The following is a 21,839-nucleotide window of genomic DNA, read 5'->3' on the forward strand; positions in this document are numbered from 1 at the left end:
TTGGGCTATTGTTGCCTTATGTACTTTATAGCCAGACAGAAATTAACCTCCTGTAGTTGTGTGTGTGTTTTGTGTGTGTGTGTGCACCTGTGTTAGGTGTGTGTATTTGTTTATATGTTTGTGGATGTATGTTTTTTGGTGTGTGTGTGTGTAAAACCTTGAGTATTTTTTCCTCTGACAGCTTCTCCACATTATTTTTTTTTGTACTTTGAAGAACTATATGCCTGGGAGTGGGGACTCCCCCCAACATGAACACATTGATTTGCTATTGTTCCAGTCTTGTTTGTGCATCCAGTTTGAGAAGAGAGTGCTTCACAACAGATTTTCTGATATTCTGGCTCTTAAAATATTTCTTCCCTTTTATTTGGATGTTCTTTGAGCCATAGATACAGGAGCTATAATACAGATGTATCTTCGGGGTCTCACCTGTAGCTAATAGATGTAGTCTCCTAATGTCTTCTGGGAGAAGGAGAATTAGCCTCGCCCCCTGGGTGAGTCTCCTCCACTGAAGCTAGTTATCTGTGCAATCACAACCACATATGCACAAACTAAAAAAAAATGGACTTGGCAGGTTGTTTGTGTGTGTATATATGTGTGTGTGTATAACGATAAAAGAAAACAGACTGCCATTTTTAGAGTGGGGGAATGGGACAGGTTTGAGGGAAGGAAGCCAGGAGTAGTTGGAGGAAGCAAAGGGAGGAGGGAATGTGATGTAATTCTATTTAAGTTAGAAACATATTAAAAAACCAAAATTATTTACTTATGTATTCACTTATTGTGTGTGTGTCCACATGTGCACACACTACAATGGATGGAGGTCAGAGGACAACTTGGAAGAGTCAGTTGTTTCTACCATGTGGTCCCAGGGATGAACGCAGTTGTTAGGCTTGCTGGCAAGCCCCTTTACAAAACCGGTAGTCACCTTGCTGGCCCCCACTGCATGTATGTTTGAGACAGGGTCTCTCACTGTTCTTGGAACTCTCTGATTTAGCTAGGCTGGCCAGTGAGTGATCTTCATGATTCACCTGTCTCCAGTGTTGCCCTTAGCATATTATTGTGATTGTCTTCTACTTGGGCTGTGGGATTGAACTTAGATCCTGATACTTGCATGGCAGGTATTCCCCTCTGAGACAGCACTTCTCTTCTTTTAAAGATCAAATATGTTAAACCAAAATAGATGTACAAAATGAGATTATTGGCCAGCCTGAGAACATGTATGTGATGGTGGTCCTTAGAATTTCTGCTTTTAAAAAATTTTTTGTTTTGATTTTTTTTTAAGACAGGGTCTCTCTGTGTGGCCCTGGCTGTCGTAAAACTCATTGTGTAGACCAGGCTGGCCTCGAACTCAGAGAGCAACCTGCTGCTTCCTCCCCAGGAATTAGGCGTGAGCCACCACCACCCAGCTTAGAATTTGTTTAATCATTAATGCCCTTTCTTTTTAACCATGGCTTTTCTATAATTCTATAAAATCTCATATAAAGTCTAGACAAGTAACATTTTTCTTAAATTTCCCAAATTTCCATCCTTTATTTGGCCTTTGTTTCAGTTTTTCACTGCTGTTTCATTTTGAGGAAATTCTAACGTATTCCCTCCCTGAAGCCTTTTTGGAGTATTGGGATCTAAGTGACAATCTCTCCATCTGTCTTTTGTCCACATCACTAATATTTTTTTTATTAATGTCTTTACATTGGCTTAAAATGATCTGGATATATTTCTTTAAAATTTCAAAGTAGGTCACAATAAAGTAGAAAAGGAGCTAAGGATTATGCCAGCAGCCTGTCACCAGGATAGAATTGACATGATGTTTTTATCTTGTAAGACATCATGTTCGAATATCATCTTCTTATCTGGAGACGCGTGTTCTGTGTCCTGCCATTGAAGTGATCCAGATGACTGGCTCCCCTCGGCAGTGCAGTTCAGCAGAGAGAACAGCACAAGGGTGCTGGCTCATCCACTTACACTTTGGAACTATCATTAGTCTCTCGTTGTCTATAAAACACTCACCTGTTGACAGAATGGATGACAAGATGACAACAATAGCTAAAGGGCCGTGTGTTCATGGCTGCAGTGCGGATTCTTCCTCTTTCACATGCCGTTACAGGAATCCTTGCGATTTTCTGTCTTTTCTCCCATAATTTGTTTTACTGACGTTGCTTGTCTTTTTTTTTTATTCTTTTTTAATTAATATTTCCACCTGCTCCCCGTTTCCCATTTTCCTCCCCTCCTCCCAAATATTGCCCCCTCCCCCCACTCCCCTCCCCCTATCCCCACTCCTCTTCTCCACCCCCCACACCATTCCCCCTCCCTCTCGATACTGAAGAGCAGTCCAAATTCTCTGCCCTGCGGGAAGACGAAGGTCTTCTATCTACGTCCAGGAAGGTGAGCGTCTAAACAGGCTAAGCTCCCACAAAGCCAGTTCATGTATTAGGACCGAAACCTAGTGCCATTGTCCTTGGCTTCTCATCAGCCTTCATTGTCCGCCATGCTCAGAGAGTCCAGTTTCAACCCATGCTTATTCAGTCCCAGACGAGCTGGCCTTGGTGGGCTCCCAATAAATCAGATCCACTGTCACAGTGGGTGGGTGCACCCCTCGTGGTCCTGATTTCCTTGCTCATGTTCTCCCTCCTTCTGCTCCTCATTTGGACCTTAAGAGCTCAGACCATTGCTCCAAATTGAGTCTCTGTCTCTACCTCGATCCATTGCCAGATGAAGGTTCTAAGGTGATATGTAAGATATTCATCAGTATAGGATAGGGTCATTTCAGGTTCCCTCTCCTCAGTTGCCCAAGGTACCAGCTGGGGACATCTCCCTGGACATCTGCGAACCCCTCTAGAGTCAAGTCTCTTGCCAACCCTAAGATGGCTCCCTTAGTTAGGATATATACTTCGCTGCTCCCGTATCCACCCTTCCTATATCCCAACCATCCCAATCCCCCGAGCTCCTCCCATCCTCCCCTTTTGTGAATAGTTTTATGGTAGGATTAGCACCTTCTTATTTAGAGATAAAAAGGGGAGATATGTGAGGGGATTTCCATCCATTTAGCCAATGACTTTTGGGGTAGCAAGCCTTAGGGTGTGGTCTTGTCTGCCTGCAACACAGTTTAAAAGCTGAGGGAGAGAGTTGCACACTCTCTCTTGTTCTTGTGCTCTCTTGGGTGGTCAGAGCAGAGAAGATGCCAGAGAGACAGCTTGCAGTTGGTTGGTTCTCTTCACTGCTGGGCAGAATGGCTGGATGAAGGCAGCTGCAGCAGTGACAGCTTCTGATTTGTTCTGTATCCATGAGCTTGTCTTTTGATTGGTTATTATACTTTTGTGAGTTTTTTCCTTAGGTAGAAATTGTGTCTTTAGTTCAGGTTATGAGTGGTGCAACTTCTCTGCTCCTGGGCCAAGTTTTTTCTGCTTACTTTGCTGCCCAGATGTTTGTGATGTCTACTGCAAGCCATCTTCAGCTTATCCTGTCCTCACACCATGATGGGCTATCCTCTGTGAACATTGGGCCCAAATAAATCCTTCCCACCTTAAGCTGCTTTGTTTAGGTATTTGGTCACAGCATCTTAACATCTGAGCCATCTCTCTAGCCTCTAAAGCAAAATGATTTTATATAATATATATCCACATTTTCTGTTCTTTAAATTTTTTAAGATTTGTTTTATTATTTTACATATACAAGTAATTTGCCTACAAGTATGTATGTGAACCATGACTATATCTGGTGCCCACAGAGTTGATATTTGGGGAGACAGTTGTGAACTGCTACGTGGTGCTGGGACTCAAACCTCTGCAGATGCAACAAGTGCCCTTGACTACCACGCCATCTTTCCAGCCCTGAATTTTTTTTTCTCAAAGCATCAAGTTAAGCATCAAGAGTTATGTGGCTGAAATTATCGGTCCAGTGGAGTGCAAAAAAAATTTAAGAAAATACAAATGTAATTTAAGATATGTGTGTTATGGTCAGATTCCCATTGTGTATTTCTGGGCCCTAGAAGTTAACTATAGTTAAACATTCTGAAGAGATAATGTATTTAAAATCTGTGTAATGAACATCACAGTTAATGAAACAAGTTAATATTTCATTTCTTCACAGAGATGAATGCATTTAACAAATTGAACCATTATTTCTTGTACTTGTCTTAGGCTTGGTATGATTAAAAAGTACAAGTAGCTGTATGAAGCAAATGTTCTCATAGAATGTGTGGAGAAACAATTATTTTTAATCACTAAGACTCAAGGGAACTAATATTTTGGATTAGTGTCTTGTATGTGTCTCTCTACTTATTAGGAAGACAATAACATTGTATGTGGTTAAAATTATTATGCTAGAAATGGAAAGTTATATAAAACTCATTTGACATGACACGAAAGTAGCCCTTGATGTCTTGCCTTCTCTATAACTCGTTAAAAGTTTGAATCAGTTTAATGTGTGTTTTGCATGAGGTAAGAATTTGCTCCTGAATTCTAAGTGTGCATTCTACTTACCATTCATGTGCTTGAGAAAATCCTTATATATTATGGGTTCAGTGAGTGATGTCATAAATTAACTTCATGTAGATATGTTTCAAAGCTGCAGACTTGCTTTGACTGATTTGGGTTGTGATTCCTCTGAGAGGTTGCTACTCTATGGCTTTATAAATTGAATAGCTTTGGTTCAGAGAGAATAATCTGCTCCTTTCAGGCCACAGAGTCCCAGAACTGGGATTTGAAGTCAAATGTGTGACCCTTAAAACTATTTACTTTGCTTAGACATTATAAATAATGTGTTGAATATCTGGGGTGTTTAGTTTGTGTGCTTTTGTGCTGTAGTTTGAGTTTTGGTATCTGACAGGCAGATGCTGCTTATGTTAACGTCCCATGGTGAAGCTTCTAATGAGTTTTTCTAGTTGATGACATTTTACAAGTATTGCTGATTCCCTGTTAGAGGGATTGTGCGGTTCATGTTTGACTCCACTTGGAGAGAGGACTGGATTATATCACTTCTATTTTCCCTGGGCTTCAGCCTCTGTTCCCCTTTCCTTTGCTGATTTTTCTTGGTATCTTTTTATCTTACTAAATTTTATCGTAAGTCTGACTATGAAGTGTTGAGTCCTCTACATCCTTCAAGAGCTTCTCAAACCTGAGGTCTTTAACATAAGCACAATCACCATTTTCTCCCCCTTGAAGGAGGAGATTAGAAATGGAATTGAGTTCTGAAAAGTTTCAGATTTAGTTGGAAACTCTAATGTTTTGGTAATGTATAAGAAGGAATTCTTAGTTAGATGGGGTTTCTGTGCTTTTGACTTTCTCCTTTTATAGCATTTAAGTGGGGGAATAAATGCCATGAAGCTGTAGGGGATGAGATAATTCTGATCTTCTAAATATAAAGAGTTCTTCCGGGTAGAAGTTGTGTCCAGGAAATAGCATTCCTGGTTATTTGTTTATTGATGATGGAGTCCTACAGACATCACAGAAGCAGACAGATGAGTCATTGGTAAGGTTCAGAGTTGTACAGGTTGATTGTTTTGGTGGTGTCCTTTCTAGACTGCCTCAATTTACTCTATTCAGGAGAGCTGGGTTGCATATTAAAAGTAAGTGAAAGATGGTAGAATATTAATGAGAGAGTTTGGAATGACTGTTCTCTAAATTGGATGGTGATGTGGAAAATTTTCTGAGTGCTGATGGGTGGCTCTTGATTTGTGATTTCCCCCTCCCCCTCAAGAGATTCAGAGCTTGTGGTAGGGATTAGGAAACTGCCTAGTTCATCCCAGCTGGTGTTTCTGTAGATGAACAACTTAGAAAGAGTTTGAGACGTCAGCAAGACAATGACTAAAGTGAAAGAATACAGAGATTAGGAACCCAGGTTTGGAAGGTCACAAAAAGGATGCCAAGGGAGAGTTCCTCTCCTTGACAGTGATCAGGGATAGCAACAGGAAGGGTGTCAAGGAACTGGGTAGATTGGTAGTTAATAGAGGTTGGCAAACGGAACCTGGAACCAGACTATGTCGGGTATCTTTCCATCACCTGCAGAGTGTGTGATCATGGACAGGTTTTCAGTGTAAATCATACTGTATCTAGTGCCTTTCCTTCAGCTGCAAAGTGTGTGATCTTGGATGGGTTTTTAAGTGTAGCAAGTCTTGGTTGCCTGCCACCAAAATGAAGCAGCATGGAGGCCTGACTAGAGAATGTAGACCTGTAGACAGTTCTGCACCATGTTTTAGCGCTCACTGTTGTTGAATGTGATTTAGGGGTTGGTTGTGAACATCTTCCCAACTAAACTGCCAGTTTCTATGGTATTTACACTGTTTCTAGGAGCCAAGTGTCTGACACAGGGTGGTTGTAATTGCTCTTCTTTTAAGTTGTTGCCAAAAGAGACAAGAAGGAAACAAGAAAGTTCACTTGTTTGTTGCTGTCAAATGTAGAATCATGTGGTTGTTGCTCATTAGTAGTGTTGATTTCTACAGTATTTGTAAAACTTTTGTAAAACAAGGGCAAACAGTAAACCACAATCACTAGAGTTTTCTGATCTCAGCTTAGAATTTTCCATGCAAGCAAGTGCACCGTTCTCAGTTTACTGTTTGATTTGGGCGGACAAAGGGCTGACTCATGTCTTCCCGGCTGCCCTGAGCTTGGGCAACTGAGCAAATGCAAACCTGTTGCTCTGAACATGAACCTTGTTTTCAAGGCATGGTTATTTGTTTAAAAAGGAATTTTTGTTATAATGTCAAGCTGACTTCATTTATATGAAAAAAGTTTTATTTTTTTCCTCACAGAATATATCCTGGTTATGATTTCCCTTCTATCTACTCCTCCCACTTTCCTCCCCAGCTTCCCTCCCATCTGGATCCACCCCCTTTTGGTCTCGCATTAGAAAACAAACAGGCTTCTAAGGGATGATAATAAAATAAGATATAATAACATAAGACAAAAACTAATACATTGGATTTGGATAAAGCAAAGCAAAGAACCGAAGGGAAGGTACAAGTATCAAAGACAACTTGCTTACATGCTCAGGAACTCACGAAAACGTTAACCGGGAAGCTGTAACATATACATGGTGGACTTGGTGCAGACCCATGCAGGCCCTGTGTGTGCTGTCTCAGGCTCTGTGACTTTATAAGACCTTTGCTCATGTTGATATAGAGGGCCTTGTTTTCTTGATGGCCTATATCTCCCCTGACTCTTACATTCTTTTTGCTTCCTCTTCTGCTGGGTTCCTGAGTCCCGCGGGGTGGGATTTGATGGAGGCATCCCGTTTGGAGCTGAGTGTTTTTGGGTCTCTAACCCTGCATTTTGTCTGGTTGTGGGTCTCTGTGTTTGTCCCTATTTGCTACAGAAAGAAGCTTCTCTGATGATAGCGAAGCAAGACACTGGTCTAGAGTATAGCAGGGTGTCATTAGAAGTCATTTTATTGTTACATTTAATTATCTTTTCTTTAGAACAGTAATATTTGGTTTCACTCTAGGTCCCTGGGCTATCTAGTCTGAGGTTCTTGGTCAACTAAGCAGTGTCAGATATTGGTTACATCTATAGAGTGGGCCTCAAGTCAAATCAGAAATTGATTGGTTAATCCTACAAGCTTTGTGCCGCCATTGCTCTAGTTTATCTTGTAGGTCAGACTCCATTGTAGGTGAAAGGATTTGTGGCTAGACTGTGTTTATGTTTCTTTTTTATTAGCATACAAAGTGCCTTCCTGTACCAAAGATGGTAGCAGGTAGGGGTGAAGGCTCTATGTAGACATCAGCTCAGCTTCTTTATGTTCAATGAGTTGTGTTAGGTGTTGTCTTCAGCAGTGAGGCCTTGCTGTCAGTATATGGAGAGTGACAATTGTCTTGGCCATAACCTAGGTTGTTTGGTGGTTCGCATGGGACCCCTGTAGCCAACAATTCAATTAGACTAACCTAATCCCAGTACCGGAAGCTTCATTTTGTGACGAGAGATGGCCAGTCGGTGTCCTCTCACCTCCATTATTTGATGCTTTCATTTTGATTGCCTTTGTATATGTATATATTTTAGGAAGCTTCTACTGTATTATGTTTCCATAATATCCTTCCAGTGGCCATTGATCACAGCTGTCTCTCCCTGTATTCCCGCCTTTGTCCCTCTCTCTTCCCTTCCCCACTTGATTCTCCTGTTCCAGCGTCCCCACCCATCTGTATCTATTCTTTTTTCCCCTTCCTAAGGAGATCTTTCTGTCCCCCCTAGATCCTTACTCTATACCTGTCCTCTGTAGTTCTATGGATGGTAGCTTGATTATTCTTTTTTTTTTTAAGTTTTTTTTTTTTGTTTTTTTTTTTTTTGCTTTTTCGAGACAGGGTTTCTCTGTAGCTTTGGAACCTGTCCTGGAACTCCCTTTGTAGACAAGGCTGGCCTCGAACTCACAGAGATCCGCCTGCCTCTGCCTCCCGAGTGCTGGGATTAAAGGCGTGCGCCACCACCGCCCCGCTGGTTATTCTTAAATTAAGGGGGAGTGATGCTTAGTTTTGAGCCACTGATCATGGTTAATGAAATTGAGGCCAGAACTCTGTAAGTACTTCTAGCCTGCCTATTTTTTAATGCCTTCAGGTGGACAAATGTTGTTTATTGCTCCTCTGAATCACAGCATCATTTTAGCCTGTTGCATCCATTATTTTTTGAACCAATGACATTTTAGAGTTATTTGTCATTTCTAGGTGTAGGAAAGTGACTGTCAGGAGGAATATCTCTTGTGAAACATTGTAAATGCTTAATTTCTGTACTTATGACTTCCTTACAAAGTTTTATGAGTAAAATAACTTTGTTTTACTTGTATAAAACCAATCAGTCTCATTTTACATTCAATATTTAATTAATTCTCTTATTATATATTATTCATCATGATTTAGTGTAAACTTCCAAATGTAAAAATTGCCCACCCCACCCTATTTCAGGAAAGCTAGGTTTAAAGACACTTGCCTTGACTAAAGAAATGTCCTGAATAAGTTTAAGTTTATTTAAAATTGTGTACTGCAGTAGTTCATAACAGCATGAGAGAACTGTTTAGACTTCTATTATATTGCTAAAGCTGGAAATAAATGTGACCACTTCACAGGCAATCTTTGAAAGGAACTTTTAAACACAGTGTTATCAACATGGGGTTTCCATCATTAATGCTCATGTTATTGTTACTGATTTATTATTTTATTATAATATGTTTCATGTGCTGCCACATAGTGAAGTGCTACATAATTGCTTCTAAGAGTTTTCTAATAATCTGACATATTTTAAATCACTGACTTTGCTTTAGTTGAATAAAGCAGTAGGTAGTTACTAAAATAGCACATTTTTCTCAGCACTGCTTTCTAATTTTGTAATAATTAGAAAGATATAGTGTGAAAGAGAGGTACTAGTTTACCCAAGTTAATTTGACATTAAATACACAGCAATGAATCCGGCATTCTAGATTGATGCTGAATGGAACTGGGTGGTGATGGCTTGTCTCAGAGTGCCTTGGCTAGCATGGTACACACCCAAACTTGACAAGAATTTAATCTTAATGTTCCATGTGTTCATTCTAGGCTCTAACACGTGACTTGGAGATCAGGGAAAAACAACAACTGCAGATGCTAGATCAACTTAAGGAGATCCAGAATCACTTTGAGACCTGTGAGGCTGATCGTAAGCGCAGTGACCTCCAGATCTCAGAGCTGAGTCACCACGCAGAGGACGCAACCAAGCAGGCAGAGCACTACCTTAATGAGTTCCAGAGGTCAGAAGCCCTGCGAGAGGAGGCAGAGAAGAGGAGAGAAGACCTGAAAATGAAGGCCCAGGACTCCATCCGTCAGTGGAAGCTGAAGCATAAGAAGCTGGAGCGGGCACTGGAGAAACAAGCAGAAACCTTGGACCAGCTGACAGATAAGAACAATCAGGTATAAGCGCCAGGCTCCTAGCGTTTGTCCCATCCATCCTTTGAACAAACACCTGAGACCATGCTAGGTCTACACTGATTGATACACCTTCAGACAAAAAGCCATTACACATTGTTTAGTTGAAGGGAAAACTTTATGTCATGTTTGCATTTTTCAGATCTTCTAAAATATTTTAGTATTTGGTGGCTTTTCAGAGTTGAGGGATCTTCTACCTTCTGTCTCAGTTTAGCTTATGAGTTCCCTAATTGGAATTATTTTTCAGTATTCTAACTCTCCAGAGGAAAAGTCACTTCATCTCCCTTAGCATGATGGCTCACTCCCTACTGTATGGATTTTCCAGTCTCATTTCTTTGAGTACCTTGATTGAAGGCCAAGGTAGAAAGGAGGGGGTTAAAGCTGTAGTAGTGACTAATGAATTCTGGGAGGTGCTGGAATAGGCTGGTCTACAGGGGTGACATTGACAGTGTCATTGGCAGAGCAGTGCCTTCAGATCACAAGGCTCCTTCTGACTATGTTATGCTCTCCTAAGAGCAGCAGAAAGCCTGTGCTAATCTTGGTGAGTATTCACTGTATCTTGTCTCTTGCACAATCAGTTACTTCTAATAGATTTAATGCCCCTGTGTTGATTTTCAGCTGTATCTTTGGTTTGAACTAAACACAGATGTTAAAAGTCATGATAGATTTTTGTCCATGTTTGGTCTGGGGTTGTTGTGTATACTTTGCTGTTTGTCAAGAACTCAAAATAGTCCAGAATAATTTTGTGTAAGTGGACTCTCTTTGGAAATAATAAAAATAGCATCAGAAAAGGAAAATTCAGGACAATTATGTTGATAGGATCAGCTGACATCACTTACCATGACAGATACTTATTTTGGGTCAAATGTCATGACCGTGATGCTTTACCTTTTAAGTATGTATTCTTCAGATTTAAGATCAGGGAAGTCTGTACGCACTGTGGAGTGCCGTCTGTTTTAACTCATCAGACACACAGGTATGTGACCAGCTGCCAGGAGGTAAAGCAGTCTCAAAGCTTCTGGACTCGAATATAAATTGATTTGATCTCAGAAACTACTTTTACCTTGATTATACTGTTGTTGGCCTGGCCTGGCAACTGGTTCTGTGAACATGCCTGTAAGGGAAGGCAGCCAGAGAGCAGAGAGTTGTTGCTGATTGACCTGGAGCTGTTTGGGGATCTGGCTTCATTAGAGGAAATTTAGAAGGGTCCATGTCACCAGGCAGTATCCCGATTTATGGTGCTGAGCACTTATTAGATTGAGTTTTTAGAATACTAAAAATTATTAAACAATCATTTCCCAGAATATTCCTGATAAAATTATTTTTTATCATTTATCATTACTGATGATAAGCGGAGAAGTAGTTTTAAAGTGATTGCTGCACTTAAAATAGGATTACAATTATCACAGCAGGCATTGTAATTTATCCTTTAAAAACCTTAAAAATTAATGTGGCATGTTACAGTGTGAGCAATGATTAATCAAGGGAGAAAGGCTTAGAAATGTTTCATGGAGGCTCCAAGGGTTCAGTAAATCTGTGACGTACAAATACGTGGTGAATAATTTTGAGAAAATTTGATAGTATCTAGCAGCTACGATGCTGGCACATACTTGTTGTTCAAGTATGAGGACCTGTGATTGGGTCTCGGTAAGCCATGGAAAAGCTAGGTACAGTGGTGCACATCTGTGATCCCAGGACTGGGAACCAGAGACAGGTTCATCTGAGGGCTACCTGAACAGTCGGGTCAGCCAAAACACCAAGCTCAGGTTCAGTGAGAGACCTGTTCTTAAAATCATAAGGTGGAGAGTAATAGGGGAAGGCGTCCTGATGTTGGGCTGGGGTCACAGGTCACTGATAGGATGCATGCTTGGCATATTCAGTGCCCTGCGTTCAATTCCCATTGGCACACACATACATACCCATACACCTACACCCACACTGCCCCACCCCAGAGAGAGAGAGAAAAAAGAGGAGAGGAGAGAGAGCAGCTTACTGAATATTGCCTATATGGAATATTTACTTAAGATTTAATTTTTAATAAAAATCACAAAGATATCATAATATCATCCACTTTTTTGTTTAGGGCTAATTAGTTTCACAAAATGACTTTTGGGTATATTTGAAACTGTATATCAAAGTAAAAATGATACAAATGTAACTTCTTGTAGTTTAAGGAATGAATTTAATAAATAACTTTGTAACTTTGTTGATCCATTTTGTGTGCTCAACTGATGCAGTTTTTCTATTTGTAAAATGATTCTATGCTTAGTCTGTTTCTCTTTGTAGCATAATTTATGTTCTGCTTTAAGATTTGCCACTTAAAAGGGTGTTAAATGACCAAGTGCTTCTTTTCTCTTTAAACACCCCCCCCACCCCATTTCTTCTATTCTTCTTATGTACATTTATGGAATCTTGGTCACATGACCAAAACTATTTTACTTGCTAAAGGACATGTAATTTTAACCCCAAATCATATAATCATAAAAAAATGGCATCAAAAGCAGATAAGATCAGGTCATTTTCTTCCCTTCAAGGGGAGGGCATAAGCAAGGACCAGGGACCATAGTGCACCTGAGAAGTGCACAGATGAACACACAGGGAGACTGCCGGGCATCGCTCTTGTGATCTGGCTGTTAGTCTGGATAGTTTAGTTTCTCATTTTTTAAGTGCTGTTGGAAATCATTGGTTTTCAGATGCGCTTTGAAAAGTAAAGAGGCAAAACCGGTCTTGCTGAACATAACGGACAATGAGGACTACTGAGAACTGAAGAACAATGGCAATGGGTTCTTGACCCTATTGCACGTAATGGCTTTGTGGGAGCCCAGGTAGTTTGGATGCTCACCTTAATAGACCTGGATGGAGGTGGGTGGTCCTTGGACCTCCCACAGGGCAGGGAAACCTGCTTGCTCTTTGGGCTGAGGAGGGAGGAAGACTTGATTGGGGGAGGGGGGAATGGGAGGTGGTGGTGGGGAAGAGGCAGAAATCTTTAATAATTAAATAAATTAATTAATTAATAAAAAAATAAAAAATAAAAATAATAATAATAACAAAAAAAAGAAAAGTAAAGAGGAAGAATTAGGAATCTGAGTTTGATCATAGTATGCGTGTTTCTGGTTTTCCTCCGGCTTTCCTATACTGTCCTACGACTAGCGATCCCTGTGTTTCTTATTTTGTTCCTGCTGAGTTGGCAGAACTTTCAGCTTGCTTGTGTATGGAGCTTTTTGCTTGATCGTGTTTGACTCTAAGGATCTTCATTTGCCGCCTTTTCCATCTATGCATTTCCCCCTGCTAAGAGATGTTAGAGCCTGCTTGGGATCCGAACTATTTGATAGTTTAAGGTGAGAAGGCTCATTGCTAATGTGTTTCACTTTTCAAGCATGTGCTGCGGCCTACGAGGTGCAGTTCAGGAATGCACTGGCATTTTCTGTGTTCCTTTCCACAGGGGAATAACATTAAGCCCTCCCCAGCGAACCTCTTAGTAAAATAAAATGGTGATTGGTGTGAGGTCTTTGAGGAGTTGTCCCTTTTTCTGCTCCTACCAAGGTTTTAGACAATGTCATTCTTGTGCTTACATTCTTTTCTCTTTCTTATTCCACACCCCCCATTATTTATTCCAAATCTCTCAAGGGGTTTAGTACCGATCTCCCTCCTGTTTCTTAAAAGTAATTCGTGTTGTCATTATCTTGAGCATTATCATAGTGAGGAGGGCGTTTGAGAACCAGCAGCAAGCATAAGCATGCTCATGGTCGGTGTGTGGTGGAGACAGCTTGGCTCTACTGGCCGCTGTTGTTGTTTGAAATGGATGTGCTGAGAATCAGACGCCAGGATGGTTGGTTCTTGGCCTCTGCCACCTAGTTTACCCTTACCCCCAGGGAATGGATTTCTCTTGAGTACCTTCCCACAATTAACGAGTTTATGTCCATCTGTGTGGGTTCTCCAGGTTTCTTGGTTGTTTGTTACTGTGCTTCTTTCTTCTCAGACATTGGCATTATTTGATGAGTTTATCACAAGTGACGTACATCATGTATCATAACCTTTATTAGATGTTGTCTAGGTTCCTCATATTATCGTTTACCTCTTGTTTTTGTATAATACTGGAATATACATTACTGTTATTTTAAGCAATGTTTTAATGTTTCAGTATGTAGTAAAGTCACACCAGAGGTTTTTTTACCCTTTGCTTGATTTTATCTTACATTTGACTAATTGTTGATCAATATAGATTAGTACATTTTGGTAACAGGTGTCTGAAATACATGTTCCTATCAGTGTGGTAGTGTAATATGTGATTTTTACATAGCTATAAAGTGATTATATGCTTGTTCCCATTTCCAGTCTAAAATTATTATTCATTAAAATAGGCAAAATATGATTTAATGAAAAATTTTCCTTATGGATTAAGTTTTATTTTGTTACTTGGAAGATGCATAGTAAATTTTGTAGTAACATTTCTTTGGTTTGGTTTTGTAACCCACTAGATTCTAAAGGAGAAAGATGATTTGAAAAACCAGCTTTATCCAGCCTTACAGCAGATAGAAAGTCTCAGGAAGGAGCTCAATGATGTCTTGACCAAGCGTGCCCAGCAGGAGGAGGAGCTTCACTGTAAGGAGAAGAAACTCAGTGATGTTGAGTCTCACCAAGCTGAACTCGAGCTGGAGGTCAAGAATTCCCTAGACACCATCCATCGACTGGAGAGTGAACTGAAAAGACAGAGTAAGATGCAAAGCCAGATCAAAGCTGAGAAAACTCACCTGGAGGAGGAAATCGCAGAGCTCAAGAGGAGCCAGGCCCAGGACAAAGCCAAGCTTCTTGAGATGCAAGAGGCCATCAAGGACTTGAGCGCCATCCGAGCAGATCTGGCTAATAAATTGGCTGAAGAAGAGAGAGCCAAGAAAGCTGTGCTCAAGAACCTTTCTGAACTGACGGCCCAGGCAAAGTCTAAAGAGGAAGAAACGGCTACCATTATCACACAGTTAAAGTTAGAACGAGACGTTCACCAGAGGGAGCTGGAAGATCTCACATCATCACTGCACAGTGTGAAAACGAAGCATGAACAGAATATCCAGGAGCTGATGAAGCACTTTAGGAAAGAAAAGAGCGAAGCAGAGAATCATATCAGGACACTGAAGGTACCTCTGCTCAATTATCTTGATGATACTGACAGGATTTTTTTCTGGTGGCTCATGAAGTTAATAAAGCATAAACTTTTAGAGATCATTCTGTATTCCCAAGCATTGCAGGGAAGATAAAACCAACAGTAAAGAGGTTTATTCATTCCTATTCGACCAGGTTGAAATGAATTATAGCAACTCCTGGGAGCATCTATTTCAGAGCATAGGAGCCCTTTAAAGAGAACATTTAGCTATTTTGGGAGTTCAGGAAAGGTAGAGATGGCTGGACCTGAAACGTGCCCTCATTCAACATTTATGACCTTCTAAAATACAAACGGCAAAGACTTGTCAAGGCCACAGAAGCTATAGCCACAGTCTTTATTTGTATGGTAACTAAAGCTACACAGCCTATATGTTGTGGGAACCTAAGGCCTCTGTGATTTACTCTTTCTGTTTTAAATCAATCTGCTTAGGTAAATCCCCAATTGAGATTCTTTCATTTGTGGAAATGCTCTTAAAATCTAATGGCATTGGCATTGTTACCATGTGGGGCAGTCATTAATCAAGTGATGGTCAGCTGCATTAAATTTATCCATCTCCCTACTTTGCTTTTTCTCTATTGTACATAAATGGTATAGGTTCCATATTACATATTTATGTTTTTAATTTCCCTTTGTCAGAGTGAAACTCATGAAAGGTAGGATTTTTTTCAGCTGTATGATCAGAGCCTCAGATCATTTCTGATACCTTGCTCATATTTGTTTAATAAGTGAATGAATAGATAAATTGTTAAAGTTTAGCAATAATTTTTCTTCAGAAGTTCTTGCAATGTAGCTACTACTGTAGAAGAACTTAAGATTAAGAGAACATGATAACGAAGTAATTGATACCTGTAGAACATTGTTTTGTAGGTTCTTTCCCAGTTTTGTTTAGCCTTCTGCCAGTAGCCATCTTAGGACCTGATGGAGGAAGGTCATTGGTTAATAAAGAAACTGCCTTGGCCCATTTGATAGGCCAGCCCTTAGGTGGGTGGAGTAGACAGAACAGAATGCTGGGAGGAAGAGGGAAGTGAGGCAGACGTCATTTCCTCTCCTGTCCGGGGCAGATGCAATGCAGTCAGCCACCAGGTCCGACATGCTGAATCTTTCCTGGTAAGCGCACCTCATGGGGCTACACAGATTAGAAATGGACTAAATTAATACGTGGGAATTAGCCTAGAAGAGGCTAGATATAATGGGCCAAGCAGTGTTTTAATTAATACAATTTGTGTGTTGTTATTTTGGGGCATAAGCTAGCCAGGCGGCTGGGAGCTGGGTGGCAGGAAGCGGCCCACAGCTCCTTCAACAAGGACCACTAGCTGATGTGGCAGATCAGAATGAAGGGTAGACAAATAGGTAAGGTTTCACTAGTAGTCCTTGTCACCACGATTTTAAGATGCACTAAGAAAAAAAATACCGTATCTTACGTGTGGAATTGTGATATGCTGTCACATAATGTCATATAAGCTAACATCCCAAATGGAAGGTGGGAAAATCTAAAAGACATGTATTTTAATATTTATTAAATAAGGTGCAATAGTCCTTTAGAATGATGAGGACATGAATCAAACTAGAATTAGGGTTATGGAGAAGAGCTCATATTTATTACATGCTGATTGATTGGCCACTACAGTAATTCCGGTAGAAAATCTTTTTGAGCACTTTGTGTCAGTTCCAGCTGCAAGGACCACTAGTTGAATACATCATTCCTGACAGTAGTGTACATCACTTTCTTACTCACAAGGAAATTGAGACAGAAGTGTTAAGTAATAACAGGCCTGCAGAATGGTAGAGACATGACTTGAGTCTATGTAGTCAACTGTTTGAGTTGTCACTTGTCTGTTTTGGGAAAGATTTAGGACTGAAACCAACGAGGTAGTAAGTTTGGTGGGTAGGTGAATTATGGCATTTTTTTGTGAACTTAGGCTATGCAGACAGCCCAGAAAATCCGGAGAGAATAATGGCAACTCTAGTTTCTTTGTTAAGTGGGAGAATCTTAGGCTTAATTATGAAAGTCTAGGTATAGAGCACTTGAGTGCATATAGGGTCAGGAGGTGAGGGGAAATTGAAATGTAAGGTGAAATTATGTAGAAACCAAGGACTCATGGATGTTAGGTTCTCTCACAAGATTTGGGCCGTTGTACAAGAGAAAGAGGAGAACAAATCTCTAGACATTTAAATGCCAACATTTAAAGACATAACTGAGAAAGAGATTCTAGAAAATATGAGTAAAAGACTAAACAAGAGACAGGAGGAGAATCAGGAGAGAATGATGTCTTGGAATCCCAACAGGATATTTCAAGAAAAGTATGACCAGTGGGCTGGAGAGATGGCTCAGCAAGTAAAAGCACTGGCTGCTCTTCCAGAGGACCTGGGTTCAGTTCCCAGCACCACACTGTGACTCACAATTGTCTCTAAGTCCAGTTTAAAGGGACCCGGTGTCCTCTTTTAGCTTCCATGGGCTCCAGTCATGTCTATGGTGCACAAACATACATTCAGACAAAACACCCCTACACATAAATAAATAAATATAAAATATTTAGTGTTCATGTGATAAGCTAGAAGAAGTAAAATGTGTTCATTCTGTTTCACAAGAAAAGCCCACAAGGAAATGTGAGCGTCCTGGATCTAAGATACAATGATCCGCATTCAGCAGTAGACAAAGCCTCTCTTCCTCTGCATGCATTAGAAGACAAGAATGAGGATGTCTGGATGGTCTGGAGGTTGGTATGGGAGAAGAGGAGTTGAGCAGTAATAGGCAGACACTTGCTGGGAAGACTGGTGTAGACCAGTGTGGGGACTTGTAAGTACTGCCAGGCGGGTAGAGTAGAAGAAGAAGCATTTCTGGTCAAAAGAGAGAGAGAGGCTGGAGCTAAAGGTCCATTTTTAGAGGTTTTGTTTTTGTTTGTTTTGTTTTTATTCAGTCAGAAATTCTTTGAGAGCAGAATTTTAGAGTTAAGGTCCAATGGTCATCCAGTGGGTTTTCCTTGTGAATTTGGGTGAAATAGAATAAGTAATTCTGAAGTTAGTTTGTTGAGTGGCCATTTGGACAATTATGGTACTATTATGAAGGGATTAATTCATTATATGTCAAAAACATCTATGAAGAGGATGACTGAACCATGAGCTGTTATCAGCAAGAACAAGGTGTGGAGGTGTAGTGTAAGCCTCACAGGGAGGCTGGGCTTTGCATGATGGTGACCACAAAATGCCTTGTCAGCTCTACAGGACAGTGCCTTGGCCAAGGAGCTTGTAGTTACGAGAGTCACTGAAGCTGACGTCCTTTCGTGTGATCACTTTTGCTTACCATACTTACGAAGTGTGATAAGCTTCATGTTCCTGACCGGGAACTGGTAATAATTTTTCAGTTAAAAGGGTTTTGTTCGCTACAAGAACAAAATCCTTCAAGGAATGCCAGGAAAACACATACCAATAATTGGAGGACATGAATAAATCCCTTCAAGAAAGCTAAGGAAGCCAAGAAAAAACAAACAGCTGAAGAAAATGAATAAAACTGTCCAAGATCTGAAAATGGAAATAGAAGCAATGAAAACACAAATTGAGGAAACCTTGGAGATGGAAAATGTACGTAAGCAAACAAGAACTATAGATGCAAGCACCACCAACAGAATGCAAGAGATGGAAGAGAGAACTTTAGGCATAGGAGATATGATAGGAGAAAGTCATCTATCAAAGTGTTAAATCTAAAAAATTCCTGATGCAAATCATCCAGGACAAAAATCTAACACTGCTTCATGATGAAAATCTTAGAGTGACTAGGGCCACAAAGGGGCTTACCTAAATTTAATGAAGGCAATATAACCCAAACAGATAGTCAGCATCAAATTAAATGTAGAGAAACTCAAAGCAACTCCACTAAAATCAGGAGCAAGACAAGGCTGTCCACTTTCTCCATATCTATACAATATGGTAATTGAAGTTCTAGTGAAAGCAGTAAGATAAGTGAAAGAGATCAGGCGATACAAATCGGAAAGAAAGATCAGAGGATGCAAATTGGAAAGAAAGAAGTTGAGGTATCATTAATTGCAGAGGATATGATAGTATACATAAGTTACTCCAAAAATTCTAAGAGGGAACTCCAATAACTGATAAAAAAAAACAACTCTTTTAGTGAAGTTGCTAGATACAAGATTAATTCCATGCTGAACAGTAGCCCTTTTATACACAATTGACAAACTGACTGAGAAAGAAATCAGGCAAACAACACCGTTCACCATAGCCACAAATAATATAAAATATCTTGGGTTAACTCTAACTAAACAAGTGAAAGACTGGTATGACAAAAATCCAAGTATTTAAAGAAAGAAATTGAAGAATATATTAGAAGATGGAAAGTTCTCCCATCCTCACTAATTGGTCAGATTAACATAGTAAAAATGCCCATTCTACTAAAAGCAATCTATAGATTCAGTGCAATCTCCATCAAAATTTAAACATAATTCTTTACAGACCTTAAAAGGAAACACTCCCCAACCCTACATCTGATGGAGGGCTAGCATTCCAAATATAAAAAGAACTAAAGAAATTAGTCATCAAAAAAAAAAAAAAACAAAAACAAAGTAATACAATTAAAAATTGGAGTACAGATCTAAAAAGAGAATTATCAATCGAGGAATCTCAAATAGCTGAGAGACACTTAAATGTTTAGCAGCAATTAGGCAAATGCAAAATCAAAAATTCTTTAAGATTCCATTTTACATCTGTCAGAATGGCTGAGATCAAAAACACAAGTGACAGCTCATGCTGGGGAGATGTGGGGCAAGGGGAACACTCACTCATTACTGGTGGGAGTGAAAACTAGTACAGTCACTATGGAAATCAATATGGAGGTTCCTCAGAAGATTGGAAATTGATCCACCTCAAGACCTAGCTATACCACTGTTGGGAATATACCCAAAGGATGCTCTATCCTACCTCAAGAACACTTGCTCAACCATGTTCATTGTCATTTTATTCATAATAGCCTGAAACTGGAAACAACATAGATGTCTTTCATATGAAGAATGGATAAGGAAAATATGCGTTTAGACAATGTGGTAATACTCAGATGTTGAAAACGGCATCATGAAATTTGCAGGCAAATGGATGGAACTAGAAAAGATCTTTCTGAATGAGGTAACTCAGACCCAGAAAGACAAGCACGGTTTGCACTCCCTCATAACTGGACATTAGCCATTAAGTAAAGGACAATCATGCTATAATCCACAGACCCAGACCCAGAGAGGCTAAGTAACAAGGAGGATTCAAAGAGGCATGCATGGATCTCCCTGAGAAAGGGAAATAGAATATAGGTTTTGTGGGTGGCCTGGGGTGGGTGGGGATGTGAATAGGATACTTCCAGTGGGGGGTGGGGTGGGGTGGGAGAGATGGAGGGAGAGAGTACTTGGAGAGAGAACTAGAATTAGGGGGTGATGCGGAATTCTAGTATAGTGGTAACTCCCTGGAATTATAAGAGTGACCCCAGAGAAGTCTATTAGTAATGCACAATGTGGAGCCTGGACTGGCCATCTTCTATAACAAGGCAAGGCTCTTAGCAGTGGGATTGGTACATCAACCCAGCCACAAAACGTTAGACCTACATTCTGTCTTGCCTGAAAGATGTGCTGGGATAATGGTGGCGCATAACTTGTGGGAGAGGCCAACCCATGATTGTGGTCCAACTTGTGGTACTTGCCATGAGAGGGAACCTATGCCTGACATTACCTGGATGGCCAGGAATCAGAACAGAGCATCTTAGTGACCTAGGATAGAACCAGAAAGAACTGGTCTAAAAAAAGTCAGTGAAATGATTCCTAATGATGTTCTGCTGTACTCATAGATCGGTGACTAGTCCAGTTGTCAGCAGAGGATTGGAGGAGATACAGAGACCCACAGCCAAACACTAGGTGGAGCTAGGGGAACCCGAAAAAGCAGGGACCATTGTAGGACTCAGAGGGATTAAGAACACCTGAAAAACAAGGCCCACTGAATCCAACTAAGCAGGACTCATAGGGGTACACAGAAACTGAAGCAACAAACACAGATCATGAATGGGTCTGAGCTAGGGCCTTTGAATATGCCTTATGATTGTGTAGCTTATTGTTCTTGCGGGACTCCTAACAGTGTGAGTGGGGATATATATCTCTGACTCTTGCCTGCTCTTGGGCCGCTTTTCTTTCCACTGGGTTGACACATCCAGCCCTGATATGAGAGTTGTGCCCAGTTTTATTCTAACATGTTATGCCATGTTTGGTTGACACCCTGTGAAGTCTTCTCTCCTCTTTCTCCTCCTCCTCCTCCTTCTTGAAGGGAAACAGAGGAGGAGTTGATCTGGGGGGAGGATCTAGGAGACTGTAGGGAGGGAAAACTGCCATTGGTATGCAATGTATGAAAGAAGAATAAAACTTAAGAAAAAAAATCACCATTTATACATTTAGATATTCTGGCTTGAGTTAGGATAAAGCTAGAAATATAATCTCCTTGACAGTAGATGAATATATCCGAATATCTCGTGGTATTGAAAAAAAGGCACAGGATGTAATTCTGAAAACATACACACACCTCCCAGTGGCTTCTCTACTCTCTCTTTCTACTCCTAACTTTCCCCCTTCTTCCTTCAGACACCACATAATTTCTTTTCTGAAAATAGGTATTTGAGTTTGATTTCCTGCTTAATAAACCGTTCGTTGACTCTTTGCCATCTCTAGCCCAGCTTGCTCTCATTTGCCTCACCTTCCTTTCTTGTGTGTATTGTTCGCTTGTGTGCTCTCCACATGCCTCACTGATGGGCTTTCCATTGCCATCTCTTTGCAGTGGTGC

At 40.4% G+C, this 21,839-nt stretch overlaps 1 protein-coding gene across 5 annotated transcripts in view; it reads left to right on the top strand.

Moving 5' to 3' along the window:
* Cep128 (centrosomal protein 128) overlaps window positions 1-21,839 on the top strand; it is a 335,390-nt gene that overhangs the window by 94,059 nt on the left and 219,492 nt on the right. For all 5 annotated transcript variants that reach the window (XM_057783389.1, XM_057783390.1, XM_057783391.1 and 2 more), the window contains 2 exons: window positions 9,506-9,856; window positions 14,350-15,000. In XM_057783389.1, the coding sequence (XP_057639372.1) occupies window positions 9,506-9,856; window positions 14,350-15,000 (1,002 nt within the window). The remainder of the gene's footprint in view (window positions 1-9,505; window positions 9,857-14,349; window positions 15,001-21,839) is intronic.

This window comes from Chionomys nivalis, chromosome 10 (genome assembly GCF_950005125.1).
Source record: "Chionomys nivalis chromosome 10, mChiNiv1.1, whole genome shotgun sequence".
Taxonomy (NCBI): Eukaryota; Metazoa; Chordata; class Mammalia; order Rodentia; family Cricetidae; genus Chionomys; species Chionomys nivalis.